This window comes from Thermobia domestica, chromosome 5, assembly GCF_964235325.1.
Source record: "Thermobia domestica chromosome 5, izTheDome1.hap1.1, whole genome shotgun sequence".
Lineage (NCBI taxonomy): Eukaryota > Metazoa > Arthropoda > Insecta > Zygentoma > Lepismatidae > Thermobia > Thermobia domestica.
Window position 1 is genome coordinate 242,259,166 of NC_137458.1, and position 25,920 is coordinate 242,285,085.

The following is a 25,920-nucleotide window of genomic DNA, read 5'->3' on the forward strand; positions in this document are numbered from 1 at the left end:
CTCTTGCTTTGAATAGGTTGCATGTCTTCATTATGAGTCCTAAGATTCAGATAACTTGTGTTTTCCGTGGTTTGGTTGACTTCATGAAATGTCCTACCTTCTTCATTTATGTAATGACTGCAAAAGTTTCGGGTTCAATTCCCGGTGGGAGAGCATCAAATGCATTACATTTGTTCTCCATAGCCTACCCTCTGACAGAGAACGTAAATACAGAATAAACAGTCATGAAATGTCTTGAGACAACAGTCCAAGAACATGTGGACAAGGCTTTCCTAATTAAAGGCAGCTGTCATAACATTTTGGTGAATTGCATGTTGTCAGTTTAAAAAACAGCATACTTGGCAATTCAAGTATACGAGACAGTAGACGTCTCGATTTGATTTGATTTGATTTTGAGTTCAGCGTCCCTTCCAGCAGCAAGGATACATAATACCTGGACCGATAGTCTAACGTGGGATCCGAACCATATGAGCTCTCGCCGAGAATCGAACCTTGGTTTTCCACGCCAAAAGTATGTACGCTAACCTCTTAGCCAGGAGGGAGCTCAGTAGACATCTCGAGTCTAATGCGGATACCATTAGTGCATCGTGTGAAATTTATGGTGCATCCGTAGAAAGACATAGAATCTTCTACCACCACCACCAAAAAAAAAAAAAAAACGTGAAAATCATAGTGAATATTGATATGTCCACTTCAGAAACTTAAAATTGCTTTATTATATTAAAGACTATAAAAGCATTTAAAGAAATGCCATAATTCAGAATCATCTCAGTGCATTAGCTATAATATCAACAGAGAAAAATGGTTAAAAAAATATATTTCAAAAGAGTTATTGATAAATTGGCTGTCCCGAGGAATAGCAGAATTGAGTTCATATACAAATGAAATGGAGAATTTGTTATGAATGGCTATTTTTTATTATGTATAAGTATATATAGTTACCTTCATTGATTTTATAATTTTGCGTGTATAAAATACCAAAAGAATTATAGAATTTGAGTTTTTAATGGCTGTGAACTACCGGAAAGTTATGTCACGAGACGCCACTGAATTTTGACTCTAACTTCCTTTATTTTCGTAAATCTTAAAATGTGATATGTATGATAAAAGCAGGTATTAAATTCGAAATGTATCGTTGAACATGGTGAAAGCCAAACGTAACCATCATCTCCAAGGAAAGTGCTTCTCAATGTCTAGGACGTTCTTGCGGTTTAGATGGTGAATTTGCTTCACACTTGATTGGCACAAAATCAATGCAAAGTCTTCAAATTCTTCTTCTTTTCATTTATACATATATAAAAACATTCGCGTGCTTCTTCTTCTTTTATCTCTCCTCCTTGTTTTCTTTTGAATAGTGACAACTGAAGCTTAAAAACTTGAAAAATCCAGTTGGAAAGTTCTGTGGCTTCGCACCATCAATCGTCTTTTATGAAAGATAAGTGCCAGGAGCCACGCTCGCTACGAAACATCCGATGAACCGTTGTCGTCAATAGCTTTTTGCCTAAAAACAGATGAAGATCGTGCCGCGGGAATTTCTTTTGTTTTTTCACTTCCTTCTTTCCGTTTTTCTCCCTTCTAACATTGATACGATTGGTTGGTGGTTTTATGTATTCTTATGACGTATTTTAGTGATTACTCACTTATATATAAAGTCTAATCATTTTCTCACAGTCAGTACAAGCAATTAAGATGGGGTGTGAACAAGTTTCATTGCAGGTAAGGATTTACAAATATTAAAAATCTATCCAAATTTATAATCAAAAATGATTGAGAGATATAAATTTTGCAAATTAATATATACACAAACATCGATGCAACACATTCAGATATCAAATTCAAACTTATGATGGAATTTTCTGTTTTCATGATAATTTTTTATAGCTTAAAAGTTCGAGTGAGGAAATTTGCCTGCCTTTATCGTTTCTCGTATATTATTCAAATCTGAATCTAATCAACAAAGCGCGTAATAACCATAATCACCTCTATCTTATTATATTTCTTAACAAGAAATAACTATTGATTGGTAATGAGTTGTGCCCGAAAAATTGAATAAAGAAAACAAAGTTATTTTTCTCAATTTATTATAAAACATTGAATCAAAAATGTTTGCTGTTAAGGAATCAAAATAAACTAAAAGTGATTTTAATTATCTTGCGCTTTAATACTTATATATAATAAATAATGAAGAAAAAACGTCTAGAGAAGGGCAGTGTGTTTCAGTAGAAGTTAGAAGGATTAGGTGCAAACACTTGATCTAGGTAGAGATCAAACGGTTTTTGCAATAGAATTTGAACAGATAATAGAATGGTGTTAAACAAACTAAAGAAATACCATGTAGAATATGAAATTAAAAGCATAACCAATTGCGATATGGATAAGATAATTTATTAAATGTACATAAAAGTAGGAGGGAAACAATTTGGTTGTTTATTTGTCCATAAACGATATTATTAGTGGACATCAAGTGAGAATGACAAATAGAAGAAGATTACGAATATCGAAAAAAGTCTTCAGAAGAAAAAGAAAAAAAAATACTTTGCGGGTTTTAGAATAAGATTGATCATATAGTTTGTGTGGAATATTGTGCAGATTTATGGATCACAGATAAGAGCAATGAGAAGCGATTGAGAATTCTTGATTTTCGAACTTTGAGTGTAGTGAATGAACAAAATTAGCTTGGTCGTACAGAAAACCAACGAGGAGCTGCTAGAAATAGCAAAGTAGTATTGAACAATATTAGACGTAAAAAAAAAAAAAAGAAAAAAAGAAAGAAAGAAAGAAAGAAAAGGCATTGGTTATGATATTGATAAGACAAAATAGTATTCTGAAGAGTGTGATAGGAGATATAGTGGTAGTGAAGAAAGAAGAAAATGAAGTGAAAACTATAATTTTACGTCCCACATGTGTGCCCTGTAGGTTAAAGGAGACGGAAACGAAAGTGAATTGTTTTGAAAAAATGTATTATATTAGAAATGAAATGAAATCTTTGAGTTTTACGTCCCACGGTTATGCCGGTTAGGCTAAAGGAGACGGTGATAATGAGAAATGAGTGAAATGGTAGAATGAAGAAAGTGGGAGGAAACGGGAGAACCCCGAGAAAACCCACGAGCACGGTGTTTGTCCACCACAAAGTCCACACGGCGCGATGTATTAGATTAGAACGTGGAATGGGAGGAAACGGGAGAACTCAGAGAAAACCCGCTGATACAATGTTGACAACCGTTAACTCATATTATCTGGATCGAATCAATGACCCCTCACACCCCTCGCACTTTACAGCCGAACGAACCACTTAATTTCCTTTGATTAAAGTACTCTCTGTTTTTCGTATAGTGCATAGTAGTATAGTATTAACGTATATTATTCTTTAATTACTTCCTTTGGCCTCTTGTTCGCCTTTTGTTCCCTCCTTTTCTATGTATGAGAATAAATAAAATTTGTTCTTTTCTCTCTAAGTACAACTTCTAAGTTATGCAAAAAGACAACTTATCAGAATAATAAATTTAAGCTTAACCATATAAAGTGAATTATTATTGGAGCTCTCCAATCTGTTTTTGAATCCATATAGCTGATACTACTAGCTTTCAATGAAGATGTCCTGGTATTGATTTTTTGTGGAATTATCTCTACTTAATCAGTAGAAATAACCAATTAAAAATGTTTATAAGCAGCTTATTAATGTACTGGCAAACAGAGCTACTTTCAATAAACTTTTAATTTAATTGCAGAAAGCTTTTGTGTGTGTGTGTGTCTGTGCCATTGGGCAAAAGTGTAAATTGATGAGTTTTAGTATATTAAAACAAGTTTTTTTTTTTTTTCATGTTGCTATGTATATACGAGTAGTCCTCTTTTTCTGAGATTTGATTACTGAAAAATCAATATTCCGATATGTTCATGTTTTCAATTCGCATCTGTTCGTTCAGTGGCTAGCATGCACAGTAATGAGATTGCTGTATTTTGTAGGGTAACGTCTTTCATTTTTCCCATAAACGACAAGTCAAATATGCAAAATGGCCAAAGTTTGTCAAGAAAGGGGAAGAAAGAGAACTTGACTGACTGATTGATTGATTAGTATATAGTCCTTTATCAGTTAACGTAGTAGCAGTTTAAAATGAGATCTTAAGCACTGGAGTGCGGCCGATGACCAATCGAGAATCGAACATAGGACCTTGTACATCAAAAGCATACAAGCTAGCGCTAGGAAGACGAAATAGTGAACTTTTGGTAACTCTCAAAATAATGTTAAGGAACCTAGTATGTCAGACTTTCAGAAAGCCATTGCATTCTTAAAAGTTTATGCTTAGCACTGAGAATATCCTTTATTATTAGAAAATAAGGAGTAAAACAAGGGTCCCAATGAGCAAAATAAATCTTAGGCCAAAAAATTATTCAATTAATTTAGGCAAAAATTAAAATGGTCTATTTCCAGTTATATCTGTGTACAATTCTTCATTTTCTCCACAAGCAAAGCTGATCTTATAATTAAGTAGGAATTCAATATTTTAAAAGAAAACAGCGTAATGTGAACTTAAAACAATAGTTCTTCTTTTGTAAGATAATTTGTTTACTTTCACATTAGAGAAACTCCACATACTTTATGATTATTTTTGAAACAAAGAATTGAAACTTTTTTCATTGCATTTCTTCAACAGATGGTGCTTATAGCATCGTTTCTTCCTGCGATACTTGGCAAACAGGAACTTGCTGCTAGTGTAAGAGTACCAAAGCAAATTAATGCAGCAAGCGGTAAGTTTAGTAAAATTAGAAAATTAAAATTAATAGACACATTATCTTTAATATGCATGCAATTAATATTAATTTTAATTCACATTATGATCTATTCAAATATAAACAATGGTCTGAATAAATCTTTTTATCTTCTACGTCATTTGATACGAAGAAGAATGCTTCTATGCCCGCTATGGAAAAATACACTCTTTTTATTTATTTATTTATTTATTGTCAAAATTTATTCTATCTACTAGTACTCATAACTTAGAACAAGAATTCTCTAAATATTATTTTTATTGATTTTTTAACACAAAAACTTCATATTACAGTTAATATTCATTAAATAATTTGGTTCCCAATACCAGAGGAATTAGGCAATCCTTTTTGTAAAAATCCTATCATTCAAGGTAACTTATGTAGAGTCAAATTTGGCAAGCCTTCTCCTATAGTTCTTGTCAGATATACTATTAATCTATTATACTTGAGAATATTATTGGTTTTCCGTTGTTGATTGTGAGAAAGCCTTCAAGTTCCCATTGGAACTTTGGAAACATCTTTTAGCCCCTCTTGGTAATTAGTAGTTGGACGATCTTGTTGACCAATACGTTGAAATGAAATACCTATGTGATAATCAACAGTGCTATACACTGAATTAATTAACCATTTTCTTTCTGGAAATCACATGCTTGATTGTCACTAAAGTGGAAAATTGTATGATAACTTTAACAAATATAGATATAACATTATTTATCAATATTTGAATAAGAACTAAAATTCTATGTATATTAAAATATGTTTCAGAAACAAAATCATAAATTTTTCAACTTTACCATAGTTTACTAATAGCTATTTTTTTTAATATGCAACTTAGCAAACTAATCTTTTTTGTAATAATAATTTTCACTAGTAAATAATCTGTTACCTCACATGATCATTTTAGGTACTAATGAAATCTCCAAAAACAGGTATACATCTAAAATACTATTTGCCTTAGAAATATGTTGATACTAAGAGAATTTCATAGTGGCTAAATGTTCACCTTTCTCAGTTATAGATGTTCAATTTCTGATAAAAGTATATTTATTTCGAATTTCATGTTAAGCTAAGATGGCGTAACATATATCTCAATGGTGCAAAGAGAAACAAAATGTCAAATAATCAAATGGTACTAGTAAATTGTTTAAGATCTGTAGTGATTAATATATAAACTACTAAATATACATAGTCTAAAGAAAGTAGTAGAATCAATGAGCATTCGGTTTGAAAATTAATTAGTTAACTATTTATTATTTAAGTTATTAAATTCTTTTGTCCTCATAACTTGTAAGATTTTGTGAGTTACAATTATAGTTCTTTAAAATTTGTTCGAGTTCTGACAATCTCTTCTATCTTTGCACATTCGCAATTCATTATATATTCATACAAGTTTAAGATGATTAAATGAAAGAGATCAGCTCTACTCATTCTTTTTACTCTTGAGACATTTTAATCATTACATTTGTGTATCTTTCAAAAGCTCTACAGGTCTATTCATTTACCTTTCCGATATTCTCACACATTTGTTTCTTAAACTCTAGTAACATTTTTGTAAATCACCAAATAAAAAGTAAAAAGTGATCATTTATTGCAAATTGTGTTCTGTGTCTGTTCCTGGACACATATCAAATGTTGCTCTTTCATAATTGAGTCACTCATGTCCAAAATACCGTCAATCATATGTGATTTTTCCTTCTGAAATAAGTGCTTCAAAACTCGTCATATTATCTTGTCAGGAATAGTTGTCAGTCATATTGGTAATTAGGAATCAATTTCAAGCTTAGATATTTCATTTCCTTTCAAAAGAAAAGAAATGAAATGAAATCTTTAAGTTTAACGTTCCACGTTTATGCCGGTTAGGCTAAAGGAGACGGTGATAATGAGAAATGAGTGAAATGGTGGAATGAAGAAAGTGGGAGGAAACGGGAGAACCCCGAGAAAACCCACGCGCACGGTGTTTGTCCACCACAAAGTCCACACTGTGCGAGCTGGGATCGAACCACAGACCCCAAGCACCGGAGGTGAAGGCTCTACCATTGAGCCACCGCGCCCCCCCTTTTAAAAGAGTATCACGTCAGTAATACCTTTTAGAGAAGAACGTTTCAATTGAAAGATTAGTGTCACTGATTTTTTCAGAGTGATTTGGTTTGAAGAAAGATCTGAAGTACCAAAGAAATATTTGCATTTGATTTAATTTAATTTATGGAAAAGAATATAAATGCCTTCAAAGACAGGCAAGTTTTTTTTTTTTTTTTTTTTTAAGTCGGATATTATTATCGGTGATTCGATGAGAGAACAGATTTCGTTGCTGACCACCACTGTTAAAAACTTTTCTAATATTTGAATACGTATTAAAATAATCTTTCCGCTGTTATTCGAATATCCGAATATTCGTTTTAACTATTCAAACAATCACTTGAATAATTATCAGTTATCCAAATACTTGTTCAAATAATTATTCGTTATTGGAATATTAATTGGAATAACAAATATTGTTCGAATATTTTAGTAACGGTTCGAAAAATCCATTATTCAAATAACAAATATTTCGAATTTTAATAGCTTTAGTGCTGACCTAGTAACTACCAGGAGGCAACTGAGGTACAAAATGTAATTAAGAGTTATGAATTGTAGCCCCCATAAAATTGAAATAATGGCATTGGTTGTTACTCTGACAAGACATTATTCAGTTGGGCATGTGGTATCTGGTTCACCCCTGTAAGCCACATTTTTATTTATTAATTTTTATTATTTTGTTTTTCTTTCTAGCTACAATCCTCAATTCCAATTCAGATCACAAAGCATCAGAAACTGGATTTGGTGTTAGCGGAGTTGGAGGTCTAGGTGGCCATGGAAAATATTTTCAGTAAGTTGTAATTCTAGAATATATGAAGACTAGATGTACTATTAACACCTACACTATGTTATGTCGAACTCTAAGCAAGTTTCTCAAACTAGACCAAATATACTAAGGGCTATGTATTATTGACATTACGCTTGAGATCAGTGTCATTTATGTCTGTTCACAAATCATTTTCATTTATGTCTTTTCAGAACTGCATCAAAAACAGTTAATATTATGGACAAATTTGTTGTCATTACACAATATGAGAGCCATCCATAGTAAAATCGCACCATGTTACATTTTTTATAGACACTGGTATCTTTAAAACAAAGAGCACCATTAATGTTGTGAGCAAATAGCGCCATAGAATTTAAGAAATATGAGCTACTACAAAAAGAAAGCAAAAGTACTATGAACTTATAGCTCGCGCATTTGGTTCCGAAATTCCCAATTCGATTCTCGGTGGAAGTTGATATGGTGTGGTTCACTTTAAGTCCATGTCATTTGAGGCACTTACCCAAAAAGGAGGTTAAATATCAAAGAAAGAAACAATCATCCAACTTTCAGGACAAAAATTATAAGTGAACATACAGTATTGCCGAAAGATCTCTGATTGATTATGATCTAGGCTCTTAAAACTATGAGAAGTTAAGAATTCATTACGTTGTCTAAAAAGAAATGTACAAATACATATCTGGCTAGTTAGTCATTATAATTTACTTCTTCTATATATGGTGTTTCTAATCCTAAATCTCCATCTATTCACTCCACTTCTCTAATTTCCTACTTTGCATACTCCTAAATCAATGGGGAAAGAAACTGGCCACACTACCTTGTTGTATTGTTCTAGTTGTCTCACTTAGCTCCATTATACAAATTGGCTAGAATCTGCATTCAAACAGAACTACAAAATACATGCTCAGTATTGTTGGCAACTCATTCTTTCAACTCTTTAATTTGTTTCTATTGATATGATAATAAGTAAATTCTTAACTATCTGTACGGTGAGTTATAAATTTATAGAAATAATTTGCTAATATTAATTTTAATCCTGTAAATTGTATCATGACTTTAACTCAGCTTGTTACAAAGTGAGGAACAAGAGCATTTTGCGTGTATTTTTTTTTCTAAACTTAAAACTTTCAAAAAGAATAATTAAGTTATAATTAAGTTAAGTTATTAAGTTATAATATTTATCATTGCTACAGTTTGTGACTGTGTTTAATATACTGCTATAGAAGTTATTATTCTTATGCCTTGTCGAAAACAGTGTCTAGAAAAATATTTCTAACTTTAAAATATTATTCGTTTGGCAATTGAATAGTTTATGCAGAATTCAGAAGTCATTCGCTATTCTTCACTAATATGGAGAATTACATTTCGTCTTTCAATGAAACTTTTTATACTATTAATATTTTGGATGATTAATTTTTAGTTTTAGTACCACGATTACGCATCGAGCCTTAGGAGACTGCTGATAATAAATGAAGTGATGGAATGAAAAAAAACTCAGAGGAAATGGGAGAATCTCCTTCTGAGGGTTCTCTCGTTTCCTCTAACTCTCTTAACTCCACAATTCCATTCATTATCGTCATTGCCGTCTCCCTTCGAATCGGTGCGTTATCGTGATACGTTAAAATAGAGATTTCATTGCATTTCATTTATTGCCGTCAGGAAAATATTCTATGTCCTTTAAACGTAGGGGGCACGGTGACTCAGTGGTAGAAAACTTTTCTGTAGTGCGTGGGTTCCCTAGTAAGTTTGCCCGGCCAAGTAAGTTTGTGGTGAACAACATCGTGTGTATGAGTTTTCTATTGGGTAGTTCCGTTTCCTCCCACATCCCTATTCCAGTTTCCTCCCAATTCTTCCATAATTATTCACTTGCCTTAATCATCCGTCTCCTTCAGTCTAACGAGCATAATCGTGGGACGTTAAACTAAAAAATATCATTTTTTAAATGTAGGGGAAATAAATACTTCTATGTCGACAATAATCTTCGGAATTCCCAGTAATAATTTGCACCATGCGTATAAGTTCTAACATTAATACTCACTAATCCTAAGACCTTACTGTTTTTCATAACACTTATTCTAGGAACACTTATTTTCCTGGGTAGAATACTTATAGCAAAATATACTTCTATTTTGATACTAAGTGTAACAAAGAATGATCTCTTCGTTATAGTAGAAAATAAGATGCGCGGTGCTATAATTCTGAATAGTTTCCTTCGAAAGCTTTCTTGGTTTTCAATATGGTTTGTTTCTGCGTAACTTATATATATATGTGTTTTATACGGATTGCGTCACACATATTCCGTGATCATCTTACGAAATCTGTTCCATTTCTTGCTTTGTTGGCACAAAAATGCATGACGAGAAATCATAATTCCGTATAGCTACCTACCTTACGTCAAGCACGATTTCTTGAGCAAAACTCAAAATTTCAAGAACAAGAAATAATAAGTTTCATGCTTTGCAATTTTTTTCCTGTTATTTAAGATGTTTAATACAATAGTGTTCATAAAATATATTTAAAAAGTATATTGATGTAGGTAAAGAAAATGGTTACTACATATACTTGACACAACCTATTATTTTGAAGTAATTAAAGAAAAAAGAAAGCAAAACTTAATGAGAATCTTTTAAACTTGGTGTGAAGCTAAATCATATCACGTTATACTACTACCTACGCATTCACTGTTACATAAAGGAAATTGACAAAAGCACGAGGATTAGTATTTTGTCATTTTTCTGTTCTTATGCAGAACTGTTCTTAGTACAATGAAATTATAACTTAGTGTAACTAGAAATGGCATTTTAATGATTTAGGTTTTAGCAATGGTGGTTCATAAGATAATACGGCAATCATATTGAAGGAAGAGTACTACTGCATCAAAATGTTCTAATTCTGTACTTTAGAATGGTTGCTATTTCTTTTCCTTCTATTCGAAACTTGATTAATTTGCACTCAAACAAGTACCTAACTTCAACAACAGTCTTTTAATTACTGTTACGTCTTATTTCTTAAGCCCTGAAAACAAACTGATGCCAGATTCCATCAAAAATAAAACATTCTAAATTTTGCTTTTGTTGTTAGGTGATAAACCTTAATTTAATACAAATCTAATATATGGCATCTCTCACAAGTAGTGAGGGAGAAATTTTCTTAAACGCTCTAATCAGTGTTATAAACGCACTTTCCTTCTATGATTAAGAAAATAATACAAGAAACCAACCATGCAAACAGATGACTGGAACAGAATCAGGTAATTAGATAGGAAAGGGTTCTCCAGAGAATATCCTGCTAAATTATACATTTCCCAACCATATTTTATTAAGTTCAACAGTTGCTTTCAAAGTTTAGATTGTTTGTTTCAAATCATTCTTTGTTTTTAACAGTTTCTGTCTCATAACATTAGATTACTTCCTCCTACATCATCATTCTATTAGATAGGGTCATAAGCAAAACTCGATTTTTTTTTCAATCTATTTCTTCCTTTATTTACAAACAGTTAAAGATGAAGATAAGGAAGTTTTCTCCGCTCTTGTTTTTTTCCTGTTTCGTTTTCGTTTGTTGTATAAGTTATCTAAATTATAGGTTTAAAGAGGGACATAATGTAAATATTCTCATCACATCAAGCTTATTTGATTCTTAAGAATTAGGATGTAATCATCATTACTCTTAATTTATTTTCAGGCTGTATAAAAACCTGAAGCCGGGATCCGAACAGTCGATTAAATGCATTTAGCTATCACTATCTGGTTACACAGCTTCCAGACACTGTAATTCTCCATTCTGAGGCAGTTATCATATTTAATATCTTCCATCTATTTTCCGCCCCATTAAGTTCTAGGTCCAAGTTTTATATAGCCTTGCTGCTGAAAAGGACGTTAAACTTAAATCCAATTAATCATCCACATGCTTCCTTTATCCTTCTTCAAATTTACATTTCTACAGCCTTTCTATATTCTTCTTCGTAAACGAGTCTTGTCATGCCTTGTACACTATACGTACAATACTTCACACAAAATATTTCACACAGTCATAATTCTTTATTCAAGGATGCACAACACACAACGCTCTTCCTAAAACTTTCTTTTGCAAGCATCGTTAGTTAGACACAAAGAAAAGTACAAAAGATCAATTACTAAAGTAATTGATAGAGTAATAAACCTGGAGAAATTTAAGAGAAACCATTGCGAAGACCTTATGTCGTGACTCGAAATGCTTCAGAAATTAACTCTCCGCTACTCTTCTTCTGTACCACACCGTACCTCCGGAAGTAGCCTAAATCAATATCAATCTTTATTTATTCAATGTCAATTTTTACTTCTCTTCAAAAATGTATTAGTATTGTTAATTCTTTGTTTTATTTTACTAGAATTAGCGACTTCGAGAATAATGTTCTATAAGCTTCAATTTGCCAGGTATGCTGTATTGTATCTAATTTCAAAAATGACATGAAATATCTTTTAGTTTCACATTCCGCGATTATGGCAGGTAATCTAAAGGAGACGGATGATTAATGAAAGTAAATGATTATGGAAGAGTTGGAATAAGAATATGGGAGGAAATGGTAGAACACCGAGAAAAATCACGGACACGATGTTGTCTATCACAAACTCATCTGACCTGGGATCGAACCAGGAACCGCTTGCACCAAAGGCAAGCAATCTATCATTGGAACTCTGTGTTCCAGGCACCTAATGCCATTTTCTGATTCAAGAATAAGTATTCGGATAAATAGTATAACCCACAAGACAGAATTTTCGTAAAGAGGCACAAAGGTACTTTTCCGAGGCGAGAAAGAAGTTTTCTACACCTTTTCGAAACAAGGCAGCTCCAAATCGTCTCTCATAGTAGTAGGCCCCCCCCGTATATCTAGTCGAGTCAGCAAAAATTTTTGTGACGTCATAGGTCAAAGGTCAATGACCTTGGCCCGGGGTCAATGACCTAGGGGTACCTAGGACCACCCCCTCTAAATTTTGGCAGGGGTACCATGGCCCACCCCCTAAATTTTGGCAGGGGTACATAGGACCACCCCCATTAAATTTTGGAAATTGCCAAATCTAAAAATTGGGTATGGTAGCCTAGGACCATAGTATGTACCTCTATCCGTATTGGGGGTCTATGTCGTTCCCTTTCATGGGTAAAAAATTGCCAAAAATTCAAATTTCGGAGGTTTTTGACCTAATTTATCCCCTTGGATGAGGTATTATTACCTTATATAGTTATATGGGCGTATACAGGGGTCCATTACCTTTCATAAGACATGGGTACATTAATGCACCCCTTGAAATTTTTGGGAGGGGTACCTTGGCCCACCCCTTAAATTTTGGAAATTGCCCAATTTAAACATTGGGTATTATAGTACAGGACCCTAATATGTATTATGATAAATTTGGGTGGTCCACCTCGTTTCCTTCTAGGGGTACACAATTGCCAAAATATAAACGTAAGCAATACGTTATACCACGTGTTTGGTTTTTGGTCGATTTTATCCCCTTTGATGAGGTGTTATTGCCCTATATGGTTATATGGGCGTATACAGGAGTCCATTACCTTTCATAAGACATGGGAATATTAATGCACCCCTTTAAAAATTTGGGAGGGGTACCTTGGCCCACCCCTTCATTTTTAGAAATTGCCCAATTTAAACATTTGGTATTATAGTATAGGACGCTAATATGGATCACTATAAATTTGGGTGGTCCACCTCGTTCCCTTTTAGGGGTACAAAATTGCCAAAATATAAACGTAAGCAATACGTTATACCACGTGTTTTGTTTCGACCTAAGTTATCCTTTTGATGAGGTGTTATTACCCTATATGGTTATATGGGCGTATACAGGGGTCCATTACCTTTCATAAGACATGGGTATATTAATGCACCCCGGGAGGGGTACCTTGGTCCACCCCTTCATTTTTAGAAATTGCCCAATTTAAACATTTGGTATTATAGTATAGGACGCTAATATGGATCACTATAAATTTGGGTGGTCCACCTCGTTCCCTTTCATGGGTACGAAATTGCCAAATTTAGGTACAACCACGTGTTTGGTTTTTGATTTAATTTATTCCCTTGGATGAGGTCCTATTACCTTATATGGTTATATGGTCATGTATAGGGGATCCATTATCTATTATAAGACATGGGTACATTGGTGCACCCCGGGAGGGGTACCTTGACCCACCCCTTAAATTTTGGAAATTGCCCAATTTCAACATTTGGTATTATAGTACAGGACCTGATAAATTTGGATGGTCCACATCGTTCCCTTTTAGGGGTACAAAAATTGCCAAAATATAAACGTTGTACCACGTGTTTGTTTTTTGGTCCATTTTATCCCCTTTGATGAGATTCTATGATTACAGGGGTTCATTTCTTATCATAAGACATGGGCACCCTTCTTAAATTTTGGCAATGGGGGTCCACTGAAATTGTCCAATTGAAGCATAGTACAGGACCTCAATATGTTTCGGTGGTCCTATTACCAAATTTGTTTAGTACAACCACGTGTTCGGTTACTGACTCAATTAAGGTTATAAGGTATGGATGGGTATCCCCTTTCAATTTGGTAGGACCCTTCGGTGTGTAGTACAGTCACGTGATCGATGATTTGGTTTTAATGCGCGACGAGGTCCCTGGTCAATGTTCTCTAGGAATTAGGTGGAAACTTTGCACAGGGTTCTCGTCTTATATCACACAGTTCTTTAGGAGAATCTGATAACGTTGTATATGGAATGGACAATAAAAACACATAAATAAGCATAAATTGTATTTTATTCATTTTTCTGGTTTCTTCTTTTTCTTTCTTATTGACAATGTTTGTATATTGAGCTGGGTTTCTTCATTAGACTGCCTCCTCTTCTTGATTGTAATGATTTGTTTCCATGTTTTGCAGCATAGCACCCGTTTGCAAAGCTTCGTATTGTGAATTCTGTAAAAAAGAACGAGGAAAAAGATGATTAGTATAGAAATAGATGATGATAAAACAAATACACTTACAATGATAAATATGATAAAATTACCTGGAAGGTATATTGCAACAGTCTACGATCATTAACCGTGGGTACTGTTGTGAACAAATATTGAATTTCACGCAGAGATTTTCCTTGGGCTTTACAGCACAAATAAAAATAAGCATAATAGCCACATACGGATGAACCAAGACTTTGCATTTGGCTATTATTATATTTATAGTATATACAATGAAGTTTTAAGAATGCAACATGTTGTGGTACATAAGGAGGAAGGCCATAGCTGTCAAAATATTCTCCAACACCGCGATGATCAATATAAATTGCAATCCAATGACTTCCTAGTTTTGTGGATGGATCTGTATTTACAATCATTGCCAGAGGAAGAGAAATCCGTGAGGGCAACTCATCGCTTGCAAATACCCCGGTAAAATGATTTCTGAATAATGGACTACCGTTTAAAGCACTAGCTAATTGTAATGTATTCAACATCGTGAATGGAAATGATACATAACGTATACGTACCTTGTAATTTAAAAGTCCAGGATAATGTTGCGCTGGTGGTCTATCTCTAGGAGTGAGGAAAACTCTCCATACACAATACAGTTTGCAGGTGCTGCTAATTTCTCTTGGAAATGAACTTCCAATCGGATGGCTCCATGTCGTTGTAAATTCCAATAGTGACAATCTCCAGCAGAAGAATCGGGAGTTAGGTCAAATACAAACAGTGTATATCCATTCTTGTAGTCGGCTCTTGAAATTGTATTTCCAGTATTGGTAAAATGTATGCCAGAGCCTGAGAACAATGTGTGGTACGATGAAATGTAGAGATTTTCTTCAAAGTTGGGTTGCAATGGTTTTGAAGGTACAGCTTTTCCATCCACGTACAGTGTAAAGAAATTAATGTTTAGATGTTGAAATTCAAATGGATTGGTGGTAATAGTTCCACTGGATGCTTCATTCGATGTAAATCCTACAATAATACGATTTGGCAATGTTCCCATAAACAGGTTATCAATAGTTTTGGATTGTATATCCTTCGGGATGGTAAATGATTTCATTTGAACCCTTGTCAGAGGATACTTTGCCGGTGTAGATTGTAAAATTTTATTGTGTGCCAATTTGACACTAGGGCTGATGCTGACTTTTTTCACCTGCAACGATGCATCTAGAATATTGATTTTTGCATTGACACCACTTTCACCGGCCATGAGACAAAAGTTTGGCTTTGCAGGAATAAGTTTCACACGTAATTCCACTCCATGAATTAAAAATTTATCTTGATTAAAAATGTCACAATGAAGATGTCCAATCATATCGAATTTCATACTTTGTTTTGTCAGTTCATAGCGTTGTTGAAATCCTTTGTTCTCACTTGTGGTTGCGTTCATATGACCAGCCGTATCTTGAAACCACATTGCTGTTTGTAAATGTGTATTTTTAGCTCCATCACTATAATTGAGTAGTTTTTCCATGTACGAACGATATGGATGATTATGTGACGGAAATGAAATCAGTTTATTGTTCAAGTAGATTTGTACTTCACTAAACATAGCATTTAGAAAATCATTGACAGGTGCAATTGCTTTATCCGTATTGATGAAGGAGGAACCATCTGGTTTCACAATTTGTGCTTGGATGTATAATAAGGTTTGTGGCAAATCAATATATTCATCACTGCTACCACTCACTACAAATTCTATTGGTGAATTTTCAGCTATTGAACTAATTGGTTTGTAGCCTATAATACGATTGTCCAGAACACTGGTTTGCGTGGGCAACGTTGAAAAAATGTCCAATTCACTTTTTACACATTCACAGGATTGATGATGTAAGAAAGCCATCGTTGAATTAATCAAAAATATCTGGTGACGATGCCAATGATTTCTTCTTCTTCTTATGTGATAATTTACGTCTCTTTGTAGGATTGATGGTGTTGTTGATCGTTGGAAGGTCAACCTCAAACTGAGAGCAGTCATCCCATTTTCGTTTATGATATCCACTTCCCAGCATAGTTTTCAACTTGTTTTTAGCTTTTTCTTGTAAATTTGATTTTGCCTCTTGCATACGTTGATGAAACGATTCTTCCAGCGGTTGATTCGAGATCACAACATCATTAATCATATTGGCACCTGATTTTAATAATTCTTTTCCCACAGTTTTAGCGCCTTGCTTCACAAGTGGTAACACTGAACGAAATAAGCCACCAAGGAAACTTCCAATGCCATGTCCTGCTTGATAGGGACTTCCCACATAGACGTTACCGATACCAGACAACGCTTGTTTTTGGTAGTATTGCAAATACGGATCAGTCATGACGACGACGACGGAAATGTAGTTTTGTAGACACCGTTCCAAAGGTGAATGGCATAGGATGACCTGTGCTATCCCTTATATCGATTTGTATTTGCTCAAAATTCATTTTTTCCACCGGAACATAATGTGCAGGATTAAAGATTTGTACTGCATGACTTCCAAAAGTATGATTCACAGGATCCATGTTGACAATTCGTAGCAAGGGTACCATTGTATCTCCAACAATGACAGATTCAATAATGTCACAATAGACGTACATTTGTGATGGTAAGCCTAATCGTACATCCGGTGTATATTGTCCCTTTTCCATATCTTTTAAATCACTTTTCGGGTCAAATCCAAGCATTAAACTAACACTTGGTGACAATTGTACAGAAGTATGGATTTCCTTTTTGGGATGTCTTATGAGGCATATATTATTAGTTGCGTCATGAGATATAAATAAATTGGTTTCTTTATGATGTATATTAATTGCATGAATAAGATCCCGTATATTGTTATAATAGCGTACAGGGATCGTTACAACCTTCCACGGTTCCTGATCATTACTACTTGATGATTTGTAATATATTTTATTGTTTTTACTGTTAATGTTCAGCAAAGAATGTGGATAATGAATCTCTACAATTGCCACATCCCATTTCTGGCGAAACTCTACACGTCGTTGTAATTTCGTAATATATGAAGTCAATGTATTTTCTGGAAAATAATCCATGGAACTATTACTGGGAAGTGTAACGTAAAAATCTTGATCAGGTTCCATTCTTCTTCTTCTTCTTCAATGAAGTTGCAGGGATCCACGAATTGAATGAGGAAGGATATCCTTTCCACTGGACGAGATACTCCTTTCTACGACCTTTTGTTCTTGTACGTAATATTTTATCGATGAGGAACGTCGAAGGGAGCGGTACTGGTTGTAATTCTTCTCTGTAGAAAACACCATCGATAAGTTGATGATTTAAATCCTCTAGTCGATACACTGGTGGGTTTCTTGGTACAATGGCTTTTACTCTGAATATTTCCCAAGTCCAGTTCTCGAGGTAACCCTTGTCAAAGATACGTTTTGTTTTACTTATACGAACAGTATCACCAACAGATAAATCCGTATCTTGTTTTGAACGTTGTAGCTTTTTGTCGTATAAGTTGTGCCACACCTCCAGTAAATTGTCCTGAGAAACGTTTGCAGGTGCCATTTTAATACTGGAATGCCGACTTTCATTGTATGCTTTTACAAGTAAAGGCAACACTTTGATGTAATTGTATGTTTGATATTTGGTAAAGTATTTCCACATACGATGTTTCAATGTCTGATTAAATCTTTCTGCGATGCTGGCTTTAATATCTGGATCCTTTGTTGTAACATGTTGCACGTTGTGTTTCCTGAAAAACTTTTGTACTGTCTTGTTGGTAAATTCAGTTCCTTGATCACTACGTAGCACAATTGGTTTCCTGTCCTGGAAAATCATTTCAAATGCATTCACTATATCCTCGGCACTTTTTGATTTTAGTGGTACAGCCCATCCGTACCGACTAAACACATCAATCACTGTAAGAATATAGCGGTAATTGTCATTATAGTTTTGAAGTGATTGTAAATCATTTAAATCACATTCCCATTGATCATCAATATTGTTGACAAGATAAAAATCTCTACGGAAACGACGACGTACAGGACGATGTAACGTGTAGGTAGGTTGTTTGTTTAACCAAAGTTTTATTTTGGCTAGAGGTATAGATTTTCCTGTGGCTTGCCATAATTTCTTTGCAGTAGAAAATGATGCAGGATGTGCTGGATTGTAATAAATGGATTTCAACTTTTTGTTCATGGTTTGTACGTTGACCATTGTGGAATGATACGTTTTCTTTTTGGTCGGACTTCTAAAACATCATCATCTTCTTCTTCTTCTTCTTCTTCTCCGGAAGAAAATAATTCAGGTGCCGGTTTTGGTGGTGCAGATCCTTCAGATGCTGTTGTACTATTATGTTTGACAATATAGTTTAATCTCCGTGGATTACCAATCAATTCTTGAGGTGTGTTTGACGATGCAAGGTAGTTGCAAAACAATTCCCAACCTTGAGGATTAGAATGTTTCCTCGGTCGAGTCACATCGCACATTAAATCTACAATATTGGATCCTTGTAGTTTATTATCGTTGATGTACACTGTTCCTTTATGATCCCACGTAATTGCGTCATCTTGTTTTAAACGACGGAATAGTAGTTCGGCTTTCTTACGATACATTTGTGGTATTGCGGCTAAAATTTCTTGTTTCGTGCTATCGTCAACATTCGGGACGTCACCATCAGGTTTCATTGATGTAATTGTAAGTGGTATTGGTTCTTCTTGTTTACGTATCACATAAAGATATTTCTGTAATATTCTATTGTACTGATTCCATTTTTCTTCATCACTTGGATACGATGTATTCAATATAGATTGCATTTCACGATCGAGATTAGATTCTCGATTTTCACTCACACGGGATGATGATGCATGCATTCGTTGAAGCATTTCTGGTGGCACTAAAACCATCTTCTTGCTATGTTCCATGATGTTTATTGTTTAAACAAAATACTGGATAACACACTTCCTACAATAGGTGCAAGTAATGCAGGTAAGAATCCTCCTTGTTGTACGGCTAAATGTTTCTTCTTTTTATCCAATGATTTTGTATTGTCTACAAGATACCGGAGCGTGTTCTTGTAACGCTTTAATCTTGACTTCTGCGCACTTGTCAGTGGAACATTGCCTTTTAAGACATTATAACAACATTCACAAATACTATGAATTAATGAAGCGTCTGCATTGGCAATAATAGCTTTACGCAATCTTGGTTTAGCTTTGTGCAGAGCACGTAGCAGATCAGCGTGTTTCACTGTAGGAGACATCGTGACAGACTAAGTCATTCTTTTCACATGCACAATAATTTAAACATGTTTTGTTGGTACGTAAACATAATGATGCAAATCGTCGGGAAAAATATTTGTACGAAATCGCATTTCATCGGGTGTATCTTGTTTAAGATCCATCAGTAAATAACCATGTGGATTTCTTGTTGCGTCTGCATAACTTTCTTGTAGAAACAGTGGATGCTCAGGCATGATTTGATAACTCATATGCTTGATTTGTGACTTGTCACGTGGATTTTTAAACAACACCAAATACGAACAATTTAAACTCATATTTCTATTTGCTTTACTTTGATGAAATACATTTTGTGTTATAAAAATCACACTAATATTTCGATGATGTGATCCTTTTGTGAACATATCAACAATATCACTATTCACTTCTCGCATATGGTCATCAATAATAATCAAATGTGGTCCATCGTGAGGCTGAAAATCTTTCATTCGTGGAAGTCCTTCGTGAAATTCTACTGGAACTGGCATTGTTGCATACACGTCTTGCCATTCTGCATAATACCAATATATCTTACGAAATTTTGCATTGATCATGGTTGGGAGATGTGACAGTAATCGCTTCACAAAATACGTTTTTCCACATCCACTAGGCCCTGCGAGAATACAGGTAAATGGATGTTTCCACTGTGTATCCATGATGAACACTAACACCTTGTTTCAAAAATGATGCGTATTTAAAGCGAGTACAACAATTCTTACACTCACTGGTGTGAAAAGGAAAGAAACAGTTCATCTGTTTATCGAATAGTTGAAAACCGTTTATTTGTTAATCGAATAGTTGAAAACCGTTTATTTGTTAATCGAATAGTTAAAAACCGGATAAAGTTTAACGGTTAACCGTGAAAGCTGATCACTGTTTGATTTAAATTCTATTTGAAAATTTTTCGTTTGAAATTTGTTTTGTAATTTTTGTTTCAAAAATTTTGTTTAAATTTTTTTGTTTCAAAATTTTTGTTTCAAATTTTGTTTAAAAATTTTTTCGTTTGAAATTTTTTTTTGTTGAAAATTTTTGTTTTGAAATTTTTGTTTTCAAAATTTTGTTTGAAATTTTTTTCGTTTGAAAATTTTTAATTTTTTTTGTTGCAAAATTTTTTGTTTAAATTTTTTTTTGTTCGAAATTTTTGTTTTGAAATTTTTCGTTTCCAATTTCTTTTGTTTAAATTTTTTTTTGTTTCAAACTAAAAACTTTTTGTTTGAAATTTAAGTTTAAAAAATGTTCGAATTTTTTGTTTAAAATTTTTTGTTTGAACATTTTTGTTTCGAAATTTTTTCGTTTCAATTTTTGTTTTCATTTTTTTTTACCTTGAAAAGTTGAAAAAAAAAGTTTTAAATGCCAAGAATCTTTCCTAGAGAACATTGACCAGGGACCTCGTCGCGCATTAAAACCAAATCATCGATCACGTGACTGTACTACACACCGAAGGGTCCTACCAAATTGAAAGGGGATACCCATCCATACCTTATAACCTTAATTGAGTCAGTAACCGAACACGTGGTTGTACTAAACAAATTTGGTAATAGGACCACCGAAACATATTGAGGTCCTGTACTATGCTTCAATTGGACAATTTCAGTGGACCCCCATTGCCAAAATTTAAGAAGGGTGCCCATGTCTTATGATAAGAAATGAACCCCTGTAATCATAGAATCTCATCAAAGGGGATAAAATGGACCAAAAAACAAACACGTGGTACAACGTTTATATTTTGGCAATTTTTGTACCCCTAAAAGGGAACGATGTGGACCATCCAAATTTATCAGGTCCTGTACTATAATACCAAATGTTGAAATTGGGCAATTTCCAAAATTTAAGGGGTGGGTCAAGGTACCCCTCCCGGGGTGCACCAATGTACCCATGTCTTATAATAGATAATGGATCCCCTATACATGACCATATAACCATATAAGGTAATAGGACCTCATCCAAGGGAATAAATTAAATCAAAAACCAAACACGTGGTTGTACCTAAATTTGGCAATTTCGTACCCATGAAAGGGAACGAGGTGGACCACCCAAATTTATAGTGATCCATATTAGCGTCCTATACTATAATACCAAATGTTTAAATTGGGCAATTTCTAAAAATGAAGGGGTGGACCAAGGTACCCCTCCCGGGGTGCATTAATATACCCATGTCTTATGAAAGGTAATGGACCCCTGTATACGCCCATATAACCATATAGGGTAATAACACCTCATCAAAAGGATAACTTAGGTCGAAACAAAACACGTGGTATAACGTATTGCTTACGTTTATATTTTGGCAATTTTGTACCCCTAAAAGGGAACGAGGTGGACCACCCAAATTTATAGTGATCCATATTAGCGTCCTATACTATAATACCAAATGTTTAAATTGGGCAATTTCTAAAAATGAAGGGGTGGGCCAAGGTACCCCTCCCAAATTTTTAAAGGGGTGCATTAATATTCCCATGTCTTATGAAAGGTAATGGACTCCTGTATACGCCCATATAACCATATAGGGCAATAACACCTCATCAAAGGGGATAAAATCGACCAAAAACCAAACACGTGGTATAACGTATTGCTTACGTTTATATTTTGGCAATTGTGTACCCCTAGAAGGAAACGAGGTGGACCACCCAAATTTATCATAATACATATTAGGGTCCTGTACTATAATACCCAATGTTTAAATTGGGCAATTTCCAAAATTTAAGGGGTGGGCCAAGGTACCCCTCCCAAAAATTTCAAGGGGTGCATTAATGTACCCATGTCTTATGAAAGGTAATGGACCCCTGTATACGCCCATATAACTATATAAGGTAATAATACCTCATCCAAGGGGATAAATTAGGTCAAAAACCTCCGAAATTTGAATTTTTGGCAATTTTTTACCCATGAAAGGGAACGACATAGACCCCCAATACGGATAGAGGTACATACTATGGTCCTAGGCTACCATACCCAATTTTTAGATTTGGCAATTTCCAAAATTTAATGGGGGTGGTCCTATGTACCCCTGCCAAAATTTAGGGGGTGGGCCATGGTACCCCTGCCAAAATTTAGAGGGGGTGGTCCTAGGTACCCCTAGGTCATTGACCCCGGGCCAAGGTCATTGACCTTTGACCTATGACGTCACAAAAATTTTTGCTGACTCGACTAGATATACGGGGGGGCCTACTACTCTCATAGCAACACTAAAGAGTAAATTACTTAAAATTATATAAAAATGACGTCTTGCATTTCCCAGGAACTACAAATGTTCGATTTCCATAATAACCAAACGAAAAGGCAGGAAGTAAATAAATTATTAAACTCATAAAATAAACCCCTGGACGCTCGCAGAAAGTATTTTACACAAAAGCTTTTAGTTATAAACATAGATGCATGTACTTCCTTTTGCCCTCCTTTTACATCGTGCCAATCTCATGTAACATAAAATAGAAAAATCACTTCCTATTATATATACTATATCAAGTTTATCCTAATTTGTAGTAATGATAATAGTACGTTGTGCTTTTCATATTACAACAAAATAACATTTTTTTTCATAAATACAAGAGTTGGACAATTTATTTGGCAACAAATACGTTTGTGATGTAATTCATCTACAGGGATTTCTATCTTCATATGTTTGGGCCTCAGCAGATAGAGTTTGGACACGTATGCGAGGACCCTAATGAGTGGGAACAACGTTTTGAGAGACATGACAGACGCCGTCGTCAGGGACAGGTACTAATGACGCTGATTTTGACATTGTCACTGACATAGAGGCTCACCAAACGACTGTTAGTTTATTATTAGCTATATTAATACTATGGTATGGTTTACCCATTTTGTACAGTCCCAATTGGAGATGAGAAAGGATTAATTTTTCATAAGTAGTTTTAGTATTTTTACAATCACAATATGTGACAAAAGACTACAACGTGTTTTATATAGAGTTTCACCTATGTAGTGTATGTTGTTTTCTTTTGTTGCAACTATACAACCTTCTTCGTCTATAAATGAAATGCAGCAAAATTAAAGCATCATTCTCTAATACATTTCGTTTAGAAAAAAATTCGGCGCAGCACGGTGTTTTTCTCTTCTATATGATACCGTGGAGTCGCTATATTTTCTCAGCATAGAAAACTTCTGAAGATTTCAAACTGTGTAAAAAATTTAGATATAATAAGTCAATCATAGAATAAATAAAGATAAAAATGTAAAAATAATAAATTGTAGAGAAGTAAAATATCGAACTCTTGCTGTTGTTAAATTCAAGAGCATGAAAGGGATAGCTAGATCCTGGCTCTTTTTTCTTCCTTCTTTTGGGAGTGTCACGCTTCACCCAACATGAGGAAAACGAGACCATGTTCCTTCTTCAATTCTTTATATATAACTTTAAACCTACTACATCATAAGTAAAGAAGTTATTTATGATAGTATGATATAAATATTCAATGTTAACTAATTGTCTACAAGATAATAGGATTTGTACGAACTGGGTATATTATACTAATAGTATATATCATATATATATAGACACACCCAGGTTTTAAAAGTTCTTGTTGGTTCAGTAGAAGAAACAATTCTACATCGGAATTAAAATATTTTTCAACTCAATAAAATTACCGTCTTATCTATTTCAAAATATGGTAATTTCAAAACTTACTAAACAATCTTTTTGCAACCAACAATAAATTTTAAACTGGATAAGAAGAAGAGAGAAAGAACAGTGTGACAGTGTAATAATTCTTTTAATTAGAACTTCCTACGTAATAAATAATAAGAAATGAAGAAAATCATAGGATACTTAAGAAAACAACTATTTCAAAAATGAATAAATTCGTAAGAAATTCCCTCCTAAAAGACAAAATTATAATTATTACAGTACGCTAGCTTATACTATTGTATAGTTTCATATTATTCTTTACTAATTATTCAAAAAACAGATGACGAAAAAATCATATTTTTATAGAATAAAATTATAATCTGACTCGTAATTGAGATTTTAGAATCCACATTATTACGAATCTACATTAATAAATATACATTATTGCGGATGGACATTTCGGGTCACAATAAAGAAAAAGTTACTCTAATTACTGAATGCATGAATCTCGAAGTGCTGTATATTATTATTATTACTGCAAATAGAGTGAAACAATACCGTTATCATTAATTATGAAGTCTTGCATAGATAGATAAATTAATAAGAAGATTTAGAAGTTAATGGCAGATATATATATATATTATGAGTTTCTAAAACTATGATTGAACTTAAAAGATTGATAATCATTTCGAAAATTTTGCATTCGATATTATCAAAAAAATAAATTATAATATTAATTAATATACTAGTTTATTCTTTTAATGTTTGCATTGCATAATATCTAATATGAAGAGTAAGTTGAAATAACTTTCTTAATAGCACCTTTAGTTTTACGCAATTATCGACTATCATATGTACTTAATATGAATTAACTACGATCAATTATTATGAATCATCTAACTAATTTGCCAGTTCTCTAATAGTGAGGTTATGAAAGCCAAACAAAGTGGGTATGATCTGTATTTAGATTATTGACCACTGGTTAGAAAACAGATGGTGTTGGTAGTGGAGCGTTTATCCAACGCCCTGTGGATAGTTGGGAAGTCATTTTTTGTACTTTTTCTGGTTACGTTTCCAGATTCAAATACTGCTAGAAGTGTAGTAGTTCGGTTATAAGCATATCTACTAGAATAAACGCTTGATAATTTATTTCTATTTTCCCTTGGTAGCATATATACACATACAGTACAAATAACCTGTAGTGAGCAAATTCTTATTTTCAGAAGAAAGCTATCTCTAAGATACAATTAGATCTCAACCTTCAAAGCCGGGTACCGAGCAAACATCACACGTAATTCGTATATCCAAAATTAAATCAAATACATAGTTGATTAGAATCCAATAAGCCAACTTAGAATTCTCAGTGTATGTTAGTGTTCCGTGAGCGAAAGGAAACATTATCAGTGAAAGAAGATGCTTCCGTGACATGAAATTTTGAAAACAAAGCAAAGTATTCTACTTGGAAGACGTCATGCAATGAACTCATGCGATGGTTTTAAAGCAGAAAGAACTTTTGCGGTTACA

The 25,920-nt window shown here is 33.9% G+C and overlaps 1 protein-coding gene across 1 annotated transcript in view; it reads left to right on the forward strand.

The window, feature by feature from the left end:
- The first annotated feature begins 1,614 nt into the window (after positions 1–1,614).
- Positions 1,615–25,920, forward strand: part of LOC145684809 (uncharacterized) — a 31,718-nt gene continuing 7,412 nt past the window's right edge. Inside the window, exons 1-3 of the mRNA XM_081757178.1 lie at positions 1,615–1,716; positions 4,653–4,746; positions 7,537–7,633. Coding sequence (XP_081613304.1) covers positions 1,690–1,716; positions 4,653–4,746; positions 7,537–7,633 — 218 coding nt within the window. The 5' untranslated portion in view covers positions 1,615–1,689. The remainder of the gene's footprint in view (positions 1,717–4,652; positions 4,747–7,536; positions 7,634–25,920) is intronic.